General features: G+C 37.8%; 1 protein-coding gene across 3 annotated transcripts; it reads left to right on the top strand.

Annotated features, from left to right (window-relative positions):
* Positions 1-2,124: 2,124 nt before the first annotated feature.
* LOC113461179 (trihelix transcription factor ASIL1-like) lies at positions 2,125-13,544 on the top strand. Of its 3 annotated transcripts, XR_005512166.1 has the most exons (4): positions 2,125-3,162; positions 5,147-12,988; positions 13,147-13,298; positions 13,383-13,544. XR_005512166.1 is itself a non-coding variant. In XM_039127313.1 (2 exons), exon 1 carries the CDS (start codon positions 2,290-2,292, stop codon positions 3,151-3,153), a length of 864 nt encoding a protein of 287 aa, XP_038983241.1. In that variant the 5' UTR covers positions 2,126-2,289; the 3' UTR covers positions 3,154-3,162; positions 13,147-13,544. The 3 variants fall into 3 exon arrangements, 1 of the variants encoding a protein (XP_038983241.1); XR_003383287.2 differs by lacking the exon at positions 5,147-12,988 and having other exon boundaries at positions 2,126-3,162; XM_039127313.1 differs by lacking the exon at positions 5,147-12,988 and having other exon boundaries at positions 2,126-3,162; positions 13,147-13,544.
* The last annotated feature ends 1,817 nt before the right edge of the window (positions 13,545-15,361 follow it).

Below are 15,361 nucleotides of genomic sequence, written 5' to 3'. Positions count from 1 at the left end.
ATTCCTTATTTATATCAACTCTTATGCTATGAGGTTCATAAATTAGTGAATATATCTTATTTTTTACCTGATGAATTTAAACAAAACGTTGCTTAAAGAGACTAGAGAAGTGCTATTAAGGCAATAAAAAATTAAGCACTATAAATTGACGAGTAAAAAAAAAAAAGAGAGAGAGACTATACCTCATTGATAGGTTTCAAGACCACCCCTCGTTTGAAATAATATTTTGCCAGACCTTTTCTTTGTTTTTTAGTGGAAAGGATGGGATAGCACCTGATCCTCAAGCTCTTTCATTGGACTCAATCTGCCAACATGAGGATCAAGGTCCGATCCCATCTTAACCATTAAAAAAAGCCAATACCATTAAGAGGTGTATGCTAGAGAAGGAGGGAGTAGGGAGAGAGGATGGATTGGGAAGAGAATTTATAAGATTCATGTGTGTGTAAATAGACTTGAAAGTTCACATACCAATAGCTAAGGAAATCTTCTAAAATATTCATGTACAATGAATGATATCTTTTGGTAAGCTATACATGGGATAATATCTTGGTAGAAGATTCACTAAATCTAGTGCATTGAAGTCTTAAGGATTTGATGCTCATGTGTGACCACATATACAACAAGCCTATGTGTTGAGAGGCTCACCATTCATTGGCATAGTCACAAGTTTGCCATTTGGGAGCATTTGACCAGTGTAAAGTTTAGCATTTGGAATGGATAGATAAAATAAATAATAAAATTAAAAGGTAGGGACTTTCATAAAATATTTTTTTGTTTATTTACTTAAAGTAAGCACATCAGTGGCAAACATAATAAATGATAGCACCAAACTGAAAACAAAGATATACAGTGTCATTAATTGGTAATACATAAAAGTTTCTTAAATTAGTCATGAATAATTCACTAGTAAATCATAAAATTCATGTATAACTTGAGAATAGTTGAATGCCTCAGCATAATTTTCTTTGGTAGAATAATTCAGTGAATTATTCAATTTCAAGAATTTCCAATAATTAAAAAATATTTTAACTATTTAAAATAATAGCATACCTTGTCAATTATACTTAATGGCACTTTATGTGGTTGATGGCATTTGCCAAGTTTGCACATAGGCCTACACATATAAATAGTTGTGTACGGATGCAACATACAACAGAGTAAAATTCCAAAAATATACTAAAGAAATATCGAATATGACATATTATTGAAATAAGTTTAGTTAGCAATTGGTAGTAATATAATGCAAATTTTAGTGGGAATAGTATCTTGCACACGAAGCTGGTAGAATCAAGGAATACTAAATAATGACAGTCATACCACCAACTCAAGGTAGTGGTCACCCTTGTTACATAAGAGAAGGCATCGATGGTTCAACCATCATGGTTGCCATCCCACATTTTATTAGATATCCACTTGATGCGTTTCTCTCATTCCTTTTTCTTAACAAGAGATATATTCTTAAAATATATTTACAGTGGAGTACCTTACAAAAATTGGAGTGCATAGATCTTGATTTTTTTTTTTTTGACGTACCTACATCTTACTACATACGGTTGTGATACGTTCGAAATAGCCACAGTATAAAATGCGCTCTAGTGCCAATGACATTTGTTTTTATATGACGGCTTTAAAGTAATGTGTTGCAAAGAAAGCAATCCAGTCTGTCGTATTATTTGTCTTCTAAAATATATGTATGACACTGAAGAAATCCGGCTTCTCTGAAAGGCGGCAAGTACCACTGGCTAGAGAGTGCAAGTCCGCACATCTGCAATAAATATTCATATTTTCTCTCACGTGCGAGCAACCCGCCGTTCATCCCCCGTTAGCGAGTGGAGCCAAGCTGTTCTTCTGCATCCCACTCCTCGATCAAGTTCCAGGCTTTTACTTTCATCAATCATGACCGTTAATCCGGTAGATTATTTGCTCTCGTGGTCCTCCGTATCCCAAATGCCACCGTAACATCACCACGTGTCCCCCACCGTTGGGCCCCATATCTCTGCCCGCGTTGACACCCGAATCACCCGTTGACCCCCCGGTCCCATCTCCACGTGACTGCGGTGACTACAACGCCTCTCCTGGTTCCACGTAGCCCCTTCCTTCCGGTACAAAATTTTAGAGCCAAGAAGAAAGAAAAAAAAAAACTAAAAAACCGACCCGGCCCCGACCCAACTCCACCCCATCCTAATCCCACCACCGCCACCACCACACCCACCACCACTCCCCATTCTCCCCCTTCGCCCAAACCCTAAACCTAGCGGCGTTCGCCTCTCGATCGCTCAACTTTGAACCATGACCGGCAGTGGAGTAGTGGAGCGCCACACCCGCCCGCCGGCGCTGGCAGCGGCGGCGGCGGCGGCGAGGAAGCCCGCTCCCGGCCAGCCCTGGTCCCACTTGGAGACGGTCCACCTCATCGAGGCCTACGAGGAGAAGTGGTACTCCCTCAAGCGTGGACAGCTCAAGGCCCATCAGTGGGAGGAGGTCGCCGCCGCCCTCGCCGCCCGATGCGGCTTCGACGGCCTCTCCAAGAACGGCACCCAGTGCCGCCACAAGATCGAGAAGCTCCGCAAGCGCTACCGCGCCGAGCGCCTCCGCCCCAACCCCTCCGCCTGGCCCTACTTCGACCGCATGGACCGCATGGAGCGCGGTCCCCTCCCGATCTCCGTCCGTCCCCCGGTCTCGCCCGCCGCCGCCGCCGCCGCCGCAGTTGGCGAGCCCTCCAGCGAGGAGGACGAGGACGAGGAAGATGAGGAGGAGGAGCGGATGGCGAGCAACACCAGGAGCATCAACGGCATCCTCCGGGAGGGAAACTGGGGGTTTTCTAGGGTTTCGAGGAATCCCAGGTCCAGAAAAAGGCGAGCTTTCGAGGAGGAGGAGGAGGAGGACGACGACGACGACGAAGAAGAGGAGGAGGAGGGGATGGGAGGGCGAGGGGAGGCGCTGTCGCAGCTGGCGGTGGTGGTGAGAATGTTTGGAGAAGAGCTGGTGAGGATGGAGAAGAGGAGGATGGAGGTGCTGAGGCAGGTGAAGAGGGATTGGATGGAGATGGAGGCGAAAAGGGCCGAGATGGTTATGGAATCGCAGCAGTGCCTCGTGGACACCATCGCCAATGCTTTCTCTTCTCTAAAGAAGGCCAAGAAGTCCCAGGATTCGTGAGAATGCCAGGTCCTGCACTCCCCCACCCCACACCCTTTTGTCCTTTTGAGATTTTTTCCCCTAATAAACAAATTTTGGGTGGAGATAGATTATTTAGCCATTTCCTTACTTTTTTATGCTAAATTATGCCTTTTTTGTTTTTTGATGCCCATGCATCGATGAGGACTGTAGGAATTGAATAATCTTATGGTTTTATAGTTGGCAATGGATATTATTCTGTTACTGAGGACAGGGGAAGTTGGGTCTTTCTTAGAGAGCACGTTACCTGTTCATGAAAGGGCAAGAGAGAGAATCATAGTGAGAATAAGCGTAAATAAATATATTCTTGCTGGGCTAAATTCTATCAGATGGACCCCATACCCATAGAATGTTATAGATCATAATTGGTTTTCAATTATTTTGTTGATGAGCCTTCTTTTTGTTCCTGTCTCAATTTTATATATCACATATCTAATATCAAATTGATATTTAAACAAGTTTGCATTATATGTTACTTATAAAATACTTTCCATGCTCCAGGCATCCAACCAGGCAACTTTCATCCAAAAGATTATAATCTGGTCCTTTCCCTTTCAAGATCAAGTAGACGGGGATGCTACTTGAAGATAAAAAAGGGAAATAAAAAGAAAACATAAAAAGAATTTGAGATAGTCAAAAGGATAGATGCCTTACTTTCTGGGTGCCATATGGTTAAACATACCATAAGAGTTATGTTCTGTCATTCTGTTGCCATTTCAGCAATGCTGTCTCTTATACTAAGTCATTAAACATATGACTACCCTTGCAAATTAGTTGTCAGACTTTGATAAACATGACCATTATATTAAACAGAAGCTCTTCTCCTCATGGGCAGTAATCAGATGTTGAATATTCTAATCATTTAAGTCTGATCTTCCCTGATACAGTAAATCTTTCATCTGCAACCAAAACAATTTAACATTTCCCTGTAAGGATAAAGATTTCCCGCTGAAGCACTCTCTAGATTTGATTAACAAGGCTGGTGCACATCCAGTGAAATATTTCTCAGTTCGCAGTATAACAGAATGATGTATTCATTTACTTCTAATTAGGTGGTTGGCGAATGAAATCATAGTATACCAAGCTTTAAATTGTATCAACTTATACATCTTACTTGAGCATCCTTTTGCAATTAAATTATAAACTATTGGCAAACCGAAAGCAAATGTTTTTGGTTCATAAATCTACTTAAAATAGAATTTCTCTTGCTTTATTATAATGTTACATTTCGATCTAGTTCGTGTGAGTCTGAAACATATTCTTGTAGTTTTTGGGGATTTCAGTTCTTATTAGATTTACTTGAGTGACATATTGAAGGATAATTTTACTTTGCCTTGATCAATCTTTGAAATAGCTACCAAGTCTTTAGGAATTGCAAACTCAAAAATAAATCATTCAATAGATGGTTATCAGGAGGCCGCAGGACGTGCACTTTGTGGTTCTTCCTGTGATTTGACATTCTTCACTCAATGCGGTTTGTCATAGTTGAAAATTTGAAATCAGAGTTCCCACCTTTTTCTTACCCACAGAATTAGCCCTGTTTAAGCCAAGGATGTAGGCCAAATTCATAGGAAATTCTGCTTGATCCTTGTGTGGAGCCAACCAGAGTAGTTCTTTATGATGGGAAATGACTATTTTGGGTGGTGATGTTGCTGCAGTTAATTACAACAAACTTAAGATGCAGGCAAGTTATGTCAGTTGTCAGATGAGAAACTTGTGATTAGGTATTCTCTAAAAGAGGGAATTATGGCCTACTAACTATGGAGTAGAGGAACAATTATTACAAGTTTCTAAATAACTCAATTAGCCCTAGTTGTCGTTCGACAGAAAGAGACTGCAATCACAGGACATTCCAGTTTGATGGTTTTCTGATTTAATTCTACTTCTACGATCTTTTATTATCTTTTATATTCTGCATATTACATCAGAGTGATATTAGAGTGGATTTGACTACTATTATGTTAAGATTCTACAGGAAAGGAAGGAAAAATATTCACTTCTGCTCCATCGACGGTGGTGTCAAGGAAAACATGTCAGCTATTATAAGAGAGGAATCTGAAACATTTTCGAATCACTATCAAGGTGAATTGAAAAACTTAGTCTGGCTAATATAATCTAGCTCTGCCTCCACATCTCAGTGCTCTTTGTGATGAATCCAGCAAATTGTTATCCTATCTGAAATCCATGAAATTTCATCCTAGAGAGCAACAATATTATAGTAGGAAATATAATTTGGTTGAATATTTGAGATTTCAATGGTCAGCTTAAGTCATAGAACTTCTTGAGTTCAGAGGTTATTGGAGTACATGGAGGTTCCAAAAGAAAGGGAATTCGAACTGTTTCTGTAAACCTAAGGTCTCTGTTTTTGCATGGTGGGAAGTACTACAGCTGCAACAAGTTCAATGATGTTGAAATGTCGTAAAGATAAATTTCTATTTAGTGAGTATGACACAGTTTTTTCTATAACTGGTGTATCAATGTCGTACTAATATCAAAAATAATGTTTCATTTCTTCTGATATTCTCCAGTATCAAATTGGTTAAAAGTTGAAACAAAATTTGAAATCGAATATGAAATGTTTAATGAGTTGAACTATGGAGGAATCTTTTGAATTTCATTTGCTGTTGTTTTTGACTAATTATCTTTGATATTCTACCAGAAAAAGAAAAATATCTTTGATATAGGAGAAATTATTGATGATAAAGCATGAATCAGTTTTCTATTGAATTAATATCAAAAGTTCTTGGGAGATCCTAATGAATCTTTGGATGTATGTGAGTATTAAATAGAGAAAAATTTTGGAATGCTGAGCCTGAGGGAGAAGATATCTAATTATAAGCATATGGGTGCATGCTAACTTTCAAGGCTGAACTTTGAAGTATTTGAATGTTAAGAACAAACTATTAAGATTAAAAATTTAATGTGGAGATGGACAATTTAGCATCACCGTTAACTATATAAACATTAATTGTCAAGGTACATGATATATTATAACCAAGAAAGTAAGTGCAACAGCATCTAATGTTTCAAACATTTATTGTCAAGGTACATGATTCAAGTATAAAACATTTTGGAATGCAAATTGTATCATGAGAAGGTACCAATTGAGGATTGAACAATGGTGGATTAAAGCTCAGGTCTCTTGGATGAATTAAGGTATATGTAGCATTATTTTGGTTAGTGTTGAGTAAAATCCTGCTAGGATCAAATTAGAGGAGTTTTAGAAACTGATTTATTTTTTTTTTATTGTCTTTGATTTTTTAATTCGATAATAAAACTTCTTTGGTTGATTGGATTTAGTATCTACTTTAAGGAAGGACCCTTGTGATTATCTTTTGGGATTATATCAGTTGGCTGTACAGGGGATAAAATCTTAGTTGAATGAGTATTCTCTGGAAAACATATGTGAAAATCATGACCAAATATTGACGGGCTGTCTGAATCTCTTCGGTCAACTATTGGGAGTTCTTAATGGACCCATTAAGTTGGTCCCATAGGCCTATGAGTTGTTCGTTTTGGATGGGGTAATAGATATATACATAACCAGCTGTTGTTTTATTTGATGCATTGTTTTGCTGAATTACTATCAGATTTTTGTATTTCTGCTTGCTTTTTCTTCTACCTTTTTAACCCAAAGAATGTTGGTTATTAGAGGAAAATTGGAAAGTTTCCTTAGAACATGGAAGGTACTGGACAAATGGCTTGTCAAAAACATTGACTGGTATTATTGTTGAAGTGTCAAACAGTGGCTACTTGAAGTTCTTTGCTAGTTTAGACAACTTTTTGGTCAGTATTGTGAAAGTATTTTTGAAGTATTTATTAGCTATATGTGAATACCTTTTATCCTTGATTATCATAAAACTTGTATAAAGAAATTTGTGTACTTAACATGCTTTAAGCTGGCTAACGAAGTTTTGTAGGCAAACTCCTTGGTGGATTCTTGTCCAAAGTTAAGGAGATAATGGCAATTTGAGCTTTAATTTGGACCAAGTCAGTTGGTCTGTGGACAATCACTTACATCGTTTGTTTATTACTTTTCCAATCACACTTTATTAGCCCTTTAAACTATCATCTTATTGGTAATGACTTCTATATGTTTTTTATTTCTTTCTCTTTTTATTTATTTTCAAAGTCAAAATTCTTCACTAGTTGAGTAAGCGGAAAATGTATTATGAAAATTGGGTGATATAAAATCTTGACTATTATGAATATTGCTCTACTAGTGAAGTTGTTGTTTACTTTTGTGTTGCTTAAAACGGGTTTATGTTGTAAAGATGTTGTCAATGGAATATAAGGAGCAGTTAAATGTGGAAGAAGATCGGTTGTAATGGCTGGATAACATTTAGGAAGATCCTTACTCCCTTAAAAAATGCTCATATATAATTAATATAAGCATAATATATGTGTAATTATGTACTATAAAGCTTTTTATAGCATAATATTTAAAAATATTATAGCTTAGCAAAACGGTCTTAAATGATGACTCCTATTACCAAAGAACTGTTAAGAATTATATCCGAACTCAAAAGGACATGGAACTTTTAGATGCTTCATCCTCCTTTTTATATTGTCCTGCTTGCGTTGTCTTGGTTGTTGCTTGCAAGGTTTTTAATCTCAATACTGGGTCTACTACTAGTAGCTTGTTGGAGGGGGTTGGTTTGGTAGAGTACATCCTTGTACCGACACATGATATTAAGCCTCCATATTCTATTGGTATATTATGATATCGGTACGACACATCCAGTACTAGCTAATATGAGCAGAAAAGATTGATTGCTTGCATCTAGGAATGGCAATCAGGTCGGGCTAGGTTGGATATAGGTCAGATCGAATGCAGATCAAGTTAAAAATCTGTTAACCCGAACCTAATCTATTTATTAAACCGATCAAGAAATCCAATCCGAACTTGACCTTTTTATTAAACAGGTACCGACTTGACTCACATTACTTGTTTAATAAATAGGTTGAATTAGATTAAATAGTTTAAATGGGTTAAGCGAGTCTTAAATGGTTTAAACAGGTCTTAAACAAGTTAAACAGATTGGCTCATGACCAGACTCGGCTATTAAATGGGTTAAATAGATCAGAGGTCTGAACCTAAACCCAACCTGTTTAATAAAAGGATCTAGGTGGGTCGATCTATGTATAGAGCAAACTTGTTTATACCAAACCTAAACCTGTTTAAAATGGATTGATTGCGGGTCGATTGGCTGGTCGGGTCATAAATTGCTACCCCTACTTGTTTTGGTGATGTGACTTAACTTTTATATATGTCTTCTTCTAGAGTCATTTGGGAAGGTCTCTCACCCTAGATGCAAGGACAAATAGACCTTTTCCAACTCTAATTGGTTTGCATTATTGATATAAAATGGTTTGAGGTAAAAGGGAAGCATTTCAACTTTTATATTTTCTATTTCCCAATCTGCATTTTGAAGTGAACATGCATAGTATAATTCTTCCTACGTTTTTACATTCATAGGCACTACTTTAACATCCTCCTTGATACTTATTAGTCAATGAGTTTCCCATTTGGGATGGCTTCCCTTGTTTGCTCTTTGGCCAAAGACTATTCGTGCTGCGTGGTTGGGGGGGCCTTGCTAGGTCCATGACATTTGGAAAATTGCAATGGTTTTGCCAACCGTTGGAGGTTTGCTAGTGATCGCTTGACAACTTGTGAATCATCATCTCTTCTGGGGAAGGATTCTGCCACATTTAGGCCTTTGTTTCCATCTCTCAAGCTCACCTAAAAGCATCTTTATTCACACCAAACTCCCTGCTAATGATAAATAATTACGTGATAAGTCATCACCAATAGGTCTAGTCTTAAGAGAAAGGCAGTTAATATTTCTAGTTTGGGGCTAATTTAGATTTGACCAAGATTAAACTTGTAACATAACAAAACAGCCTAAACAAGCTTATGTAGGAACTCTTTGTTGTTTGTTCCACTCATATGTCATTGGTACTAAGCTCTTGGCTTGAGTAGCTCGCGTCATTCTCCAGTAGGGTGGCTGAGCCAAAACCCTATATAAGTTGCAGTTCATCAAGCACTGAGGCATTGCATCCCCAAGGCTTTTTGTGTCTGGAATGCCACTCATTCTAGGAAGATTTTCATGCTTGGTCAATAAAGATTTGGTTCTTTTGTAAGTTATTTTGCTTGCTTGTAGTTTCTCTTTGTAAATCATTTCTCCTTCTACAATTTGAGCTTGGTTGATTTTTTTCTCTATAGCCATCCATCTCTTTCTCCTATAAGATTTGGCTCTCCTATAGGATTTCCTCTTGATTGCCTATTTTAGTTTCTCTTGGTCAACAACTTCCTTGGATGGTATCTTGGTATCTAGCTGGATTGGCAATTCTTTAGGCTTGGCTATCTTTTTTCTCCATAGCCTGTCCATTGATGAGAAGTCTCACGTCTTTGATGCATGAATGACAACACAAACCCTGTTATATTTGGGTGCTCCAACTTACTTGTATCAGCCTCAAAGAATCTCTTGGCTTTAGATCCTTCAAGGCTCAAGATTCTGTCCTTTAATACCACATAGGAAGGTTTGACAATTTGATCCAAAGAGGTTGTATATCAAAGGACCCCTTCTTTCATTAGAAGTCCTTTATTTTTTGAGAAAAATATTAGAATTGACCATCACATAACTGAGGTCTATCCATCAGCACTTAGTCCTATTTGCTTCAGTCTTGATTGAAATATAAAAGCAGTGATTTTTTTTACTGCACATTTCCTGATATCCCCATTAAATTTTCAACAAAAATTTCATTAGAAACATCCAAACGAGACAAACCTCTATTTCTCTTTTCTTTTTAAGAAGCATTGTCCAAGATAATTAAATTATTAATATATATTTTCTTAAAGTTGCTTTTTTAAGAAACATTTCTCTTGGTGTTGCCGTTGTTTTGGTTTCTTTGTCAGCTTGCTAAGCCTTAAGAGGGACCACTGCTCCAGGTAGAGGTGTAACTTTAGTGCTTATATTGCTACTTTCTGTTTTTCTAACTGATTTGGTGATTGCATCCATGGCTTGGATGCTGATGATCTACATGAGGCCCTCTTGATCACCACTTGTGGAGGCACTTGCAGTATCTCTCACCTAAAGATGTAGGAGGGGATAGGGCATTGTATGTTGACTTTAATCAGAGCATGGATGATGTATATGATTGCAAATATTCAAAGAACAAAAAGGTGCCCAAGAGACCCTGAGATCTTCATATACTTGACTTGCAAGAGGTGCTTTGGGAGGTCAAGGTATGAAGGTTGGAATTAGTATTGGAATTAGTATTTTTGAAAGATGCAAGTTATAGAAATTTCTTATTTCCTATGGATAAATATTACGTATTATAACAGTTCTAGAAAAATATCTTAAAAAAAGTGGCGAATATATATTCATTACTGGATTTCTATTTGATTTGGGAAAGCAATACTACAAGTTAACAATAATCGATTTAAGATGGGGTGGAAGTGTAGTGACTTAGTGAGATTTCGAAGCAGCTGGATCCCCTGTGAAGAAGGTAGAAGCACTAAGTATAGTAAAGGAGGACTAGTGATGTATAAATGTAGATGCTACACTGGAAGGGATCCATTTGGACTTGAGGACTCGCTGTAGGAATTTATCAACATGAAAATAATTTGGAGTTTAGGAAATTTAAATACCAGTAACATGTGGATAAATACAATTATGCAAGACAAAAATTGGTTTCACAATATGCTATACTATTGGTGGGGTAGTCTATTTGTCTTCATGAGTTAGCAGGTTAGTAAATCCATTGGTGGATCCTTGCAAGAAAAACAGGGTAAGCACTCTATTTAAAGCAATCCGATCATGTACGATGACCAGGCTGCCACTTTGTGCTAATGTTGTGATACTTATGATGATTTTCTTCAATTATCAAAATGCATGGTCCATGTTTTGGGTACCGCACATGAATTGTAGGGAAAAAAGCTCTAAATACCATTATAGAATACCACAAAAACTGCAATATCACATCAAATAACTGAGGATTAGGGTTATTAATGGCTAGTAGGGACTTCCTGATGGTCCGTGTGAGGGATTGGAAGATCAGAAGTAAGATATACTGCTTTATATGGACTCTAGTGTTCTCCTCAAAGAATCTGAGTCAGGTAAATACTCATTAAATTCTTCGTTACAACTTTTAAAGATCAATGGAGAATTGACCATTCTAGCAAGAAGTTTGATCCAACAATGCCACTGGAATAGATTTCTATTGTTTTCAGAGCTAGGATATCGATGTAGGGAAAGGAAAAACTTTGCAGAATGTCATAATTCTTGTATTCTTGTATTCATATGCTATATTGGAGTTTGGTTCAGGATTATGCATATTGGAACTACTTGACAAATAATATATTTTACTCTATTATAAATCTAAAATCCCTGAATTATAATTTAGTTAAAAATTAATTTCATCAATGCTAAATAGGTCTAGAGGGGCCTTTCCTATGATTGTTGATTTCATGTATGGTAGGTTGGAGAGATCTCAAGGCAAATTCTGGCTGCATTGTTCACCATGACCAATAAATCTTTAGGGGCATCCTTGTAAAAGTTGGGAAGCAAATCTTCAATACCTTCATATAACTACAGCCCAGCATTTTTAGCTGGATTGTGATGACTTGTTGGATTCCGCCGAACCTCCGTGGCGCTCCGCAGGCGTCTGCGGCCACTTCTTCCCCCTCCCTCCCCCGCTTGCTCTCTTTTTCTCTGCGTCTTCTCTAGATTCGGCTGGTTTCTCTCGGTATGACTCCGATACCGAGCCGGACCAATCACCGACCGGTACGGCATCCGGTACCGGTTCGGCACTCCTTGGTTACAATACTCTCTGGACTTCTAAAGAACAATGGAATGTCTTTCTTGTGTAGGAAACATACATCACATGGTTATGTTCTCATGTCTATATATTATTTGGCTGTTATTCCATCTGTAATAGAGAAAACTAGTAATTTTGATTGTCAAGGAGAACGTAGGAATTACATGGAGATATATGTAATTCTAGGTTATGTAGTAGTTGCTTGTTAGTAAAACTACAGATATTATGCTGTGTCATTGGGCATTAAGCAAAACCTCAATAATACTCGCTACTAATTTGATTGCTTGTGTTATTTGGATTTGATTGTTGTAGTGGTAGTAAATTAGAGGGAGTGCACATAAACAATATAGCTGGCAAATACAAGGGTGTTGAGGTGGATGTGGAGCAAAATTAAGAGGGATTAAGCTAGAAAACATTGCATGAGATGGCTTACTTGCCGCCCTACTGGAAGAAAGACATGTAATGAGATCATTTTCCTTGCTTGGCAATGGCAGAAAACTGCAGCAAATACTCTTTTTTTCTTTTTGAACTTTTGGGAGGGCAGGTTTTGTTTGGGGTGTTCACTAAGTTTATAAATATGTATCTGCGAGGGGTTATTACATATTTCTGGACCTTGCGATAGCTATTTATGCCTTTGCAAGCTGATATGTCTCTGGTTCTGGCTGTATGAAAATGTGTTGGTGGATGCAGCGGACATCGATGCATAGCTGTTACTCTTTGCATGTTGAGTGCTGAGTTGATAATCTCAAAGCTGAATGCATGAAAATATTTCGAGCTCTGGAGTTTATATTTGAGGACCTAAATGCAGGTTAAAATGTTTATTGGTGTGGCTGACATCGATACATAGCTGTTACTCTCTGCATATTACGCACTGAGTTGATAATATTGGAGCTGAATTTATGAACAGATTTCATGCTTGGTTGTTAATTGTTCACTACCGTGGGTGTACCTAGGCAGTTTGTACATCTGCTCTGTGGAGAATTCCGTCTATAAGGTTAGCGAGTTTACAAAGGCGATTAACTGAGTCATCTTTGCTACAGACTGCAGCATCACAAAAGAATAATTTAGTGCATGAGGCTCTCATCATTTTAGGACCTAAAAAAGATCAGATGCATGCATCTTTACAACTTCTTTTTTTTTTTTTTTTTGCAGAGAAGTGATTTTCATATTTGAAAATCATAATTTCGGGCATCACAAAAAAAGCAACTTGATTGTTGTGCCAAAAAGCTCAACCCCAATCATTTATCAATGAAAGATTGCTCTAATCCTGACCAAGGGGGGACAGGCCAGACGCCTTTGGCATGGTAGGATTTTTTTCTGTTGCATCTGCAGCGAAATGTATTGGATTTTGAGTGATGAAATTGTTTTTGTATTTCCTGATCCACTAGTTATCCCTGTTGAGGCACCAGCAACCGATGCAGGCAATGGGGCCCAACGCTGGAGTGTTTTCAGAATACCATGAGAAGCCACATAGAAAAGAGAGATGTTTGCCCCATTCTTTCGGATTAGGATTGTCTGGAAACCAGGGAGTGTACGCGATTTTATTTGGATTATCTGAGGAGCGATGGTGGGATGGCAGGTGGCGTTGGCTGGCTAGAGAGAAGAGGCCTCTCTCTCTCTCTCTCCACTTAAGCTATCCTTTTTTTTCCCCCACATTTTTTTTCATATATAGCATATATTTTCATGTCACTTCCTCTCTCCTTTTCATAGTTTGAGATGACAAGGTGAGAGGTATTTTGGTCCGCGAATAGTGGAAATGGCCAGCGATGTGTATACGAAAAAGCTTCGGATGGGTTCTACCATAAGTAGGGCTGCAAATGGGTCAGATCGATCCATGATCCGACCCGACCCGTGTAAGACCTGGTCCGATTCGAATTTTAGGATCCGCGGGGTTGGTTCGGATCCTAAATTTGGATCCGTTCTATTTTTCGGATCGGATTGGATCTATCCAATCTCAATTCGGACCCAATCCGACCCATTTTTTTTGCTACTATTATATAATAAAACTTTGAATATAAAAATACATAGATCCGGATCCGACTCGGATCCGACCCAATCCGAATGATCCGTCGGATCAAAATTTGTAGGCATGGATCCGATCCGATCCGATTCGATTTTCAACCGAGTCGGGTCTGGGTTCAAAATTAGGATCCGAACAAGAAACTAGGTCGGATCGGGGTCACTCCGAATCCGACCTATTTGCAGCCCTAGTCACAAGTGAACTAGTCACAAGTGAATACACAATGGTTGTTTTGCTCGCAAAATACGTTTATAAAAGTATATTGGACACCTGACAGAGGTTCCCTCACCTTTTGACTCCACTTTTAATATATACAAAAATACTTTATCTTTCTCCACTCCATCTAATTCCATTTTTAATCTATTTACGGAATATTTTGTCTGTATACAGGTTTCCAACTTTTCTCACTCTATGTTTTATACATTCATAATTTTTGTTCTTTTCTTCTTCTTTTTTTCTTTAGCAAAAGTCGGTCCATCTCCTTTAGATTCACACCTCATTAGAAAGGGCATGTATATTGGATATGTTAAAAGCTAGTTATAATAATTATACAAACTTGAGCTAGAGTAATATCAACTCCACAAGTATCATTAAGCAAATCCTTGAGTCTCAACTCCATGTTAATCTATCAGCTATTTTTATTAACCCTTTTCTTGTGTGTGTTCAGATACATTGATTTTTCTTCCTTTTCTTTGTTGCCTAAGGAGTCGCTCCATCATTTTTTACTTTACACTCCATTAGAAGGGCACATGTATTGGATATGTTAAGTACTAGTTACAATGATTAAATTAACTAAGAGAGCACGCTCTCATGCAAAGATAAAGTTGCTTCATATGGCTTGATTGTCACGGATGCGAGACATGGAAACAATATCTTTATATGCAGGGATAACACAGTGTATATCTGATCCTTGTAGGAGCTTTGTGTATTAGGATATCCTTTTTAATAATTACATTAGCTAGAGTTATAGTATTTCAACTTCTAAACTACTATAAAGCAAACTCTTGGGTCTCAACTCCATATTCATTCACCAACTACTTTATGAACTCTTTTCTTTAATAAATGCACATCTCTTGATTTGTTTCTAAGATAAATATTACATCAGAAAAATAAAAGAAGTGCATATAGTCAAAGTGAGAGTGTAATTATTTGCTATCTATTTATAATCATATATAATATGGGAAGGCTTTTGTGTTTGATTATCTAACGCTAGCATAAACTTTTTGTATACAGTCGTAGATTGGAATCCACTTAATATGAGTTTGTAATTATTCCCTATCCATTTGTTATTGTACGTTGTATAAAAAGTGTTATGCTTCATGGTCTATGCAAAGTTTTTGCTCGCAT

The sequence above is a fragment of the Phoenix dactylifera genome, chromosome 6, assembly GCF_009389715.1.
Source record: "Phoenix dactylifera cultivar Barhee BC4 chromosome 6, palm_55x_up_171113_PBpolish2nd_filt_p, whole genome shotgun sequence".
Taxonomy (NCBI): domain Eukaryota; kingdom Viridiplantae; phylum Streptophyta; class Magnoliopsida; order Arecales; family Arecaceae; genus Phoenix; species Phoenix dactylifera.
The sequence above is the reverse complement of the archived record's forward strand: the minus strand, read 5'-3'. Positions and strand labels throughout refer to the sequence as shown.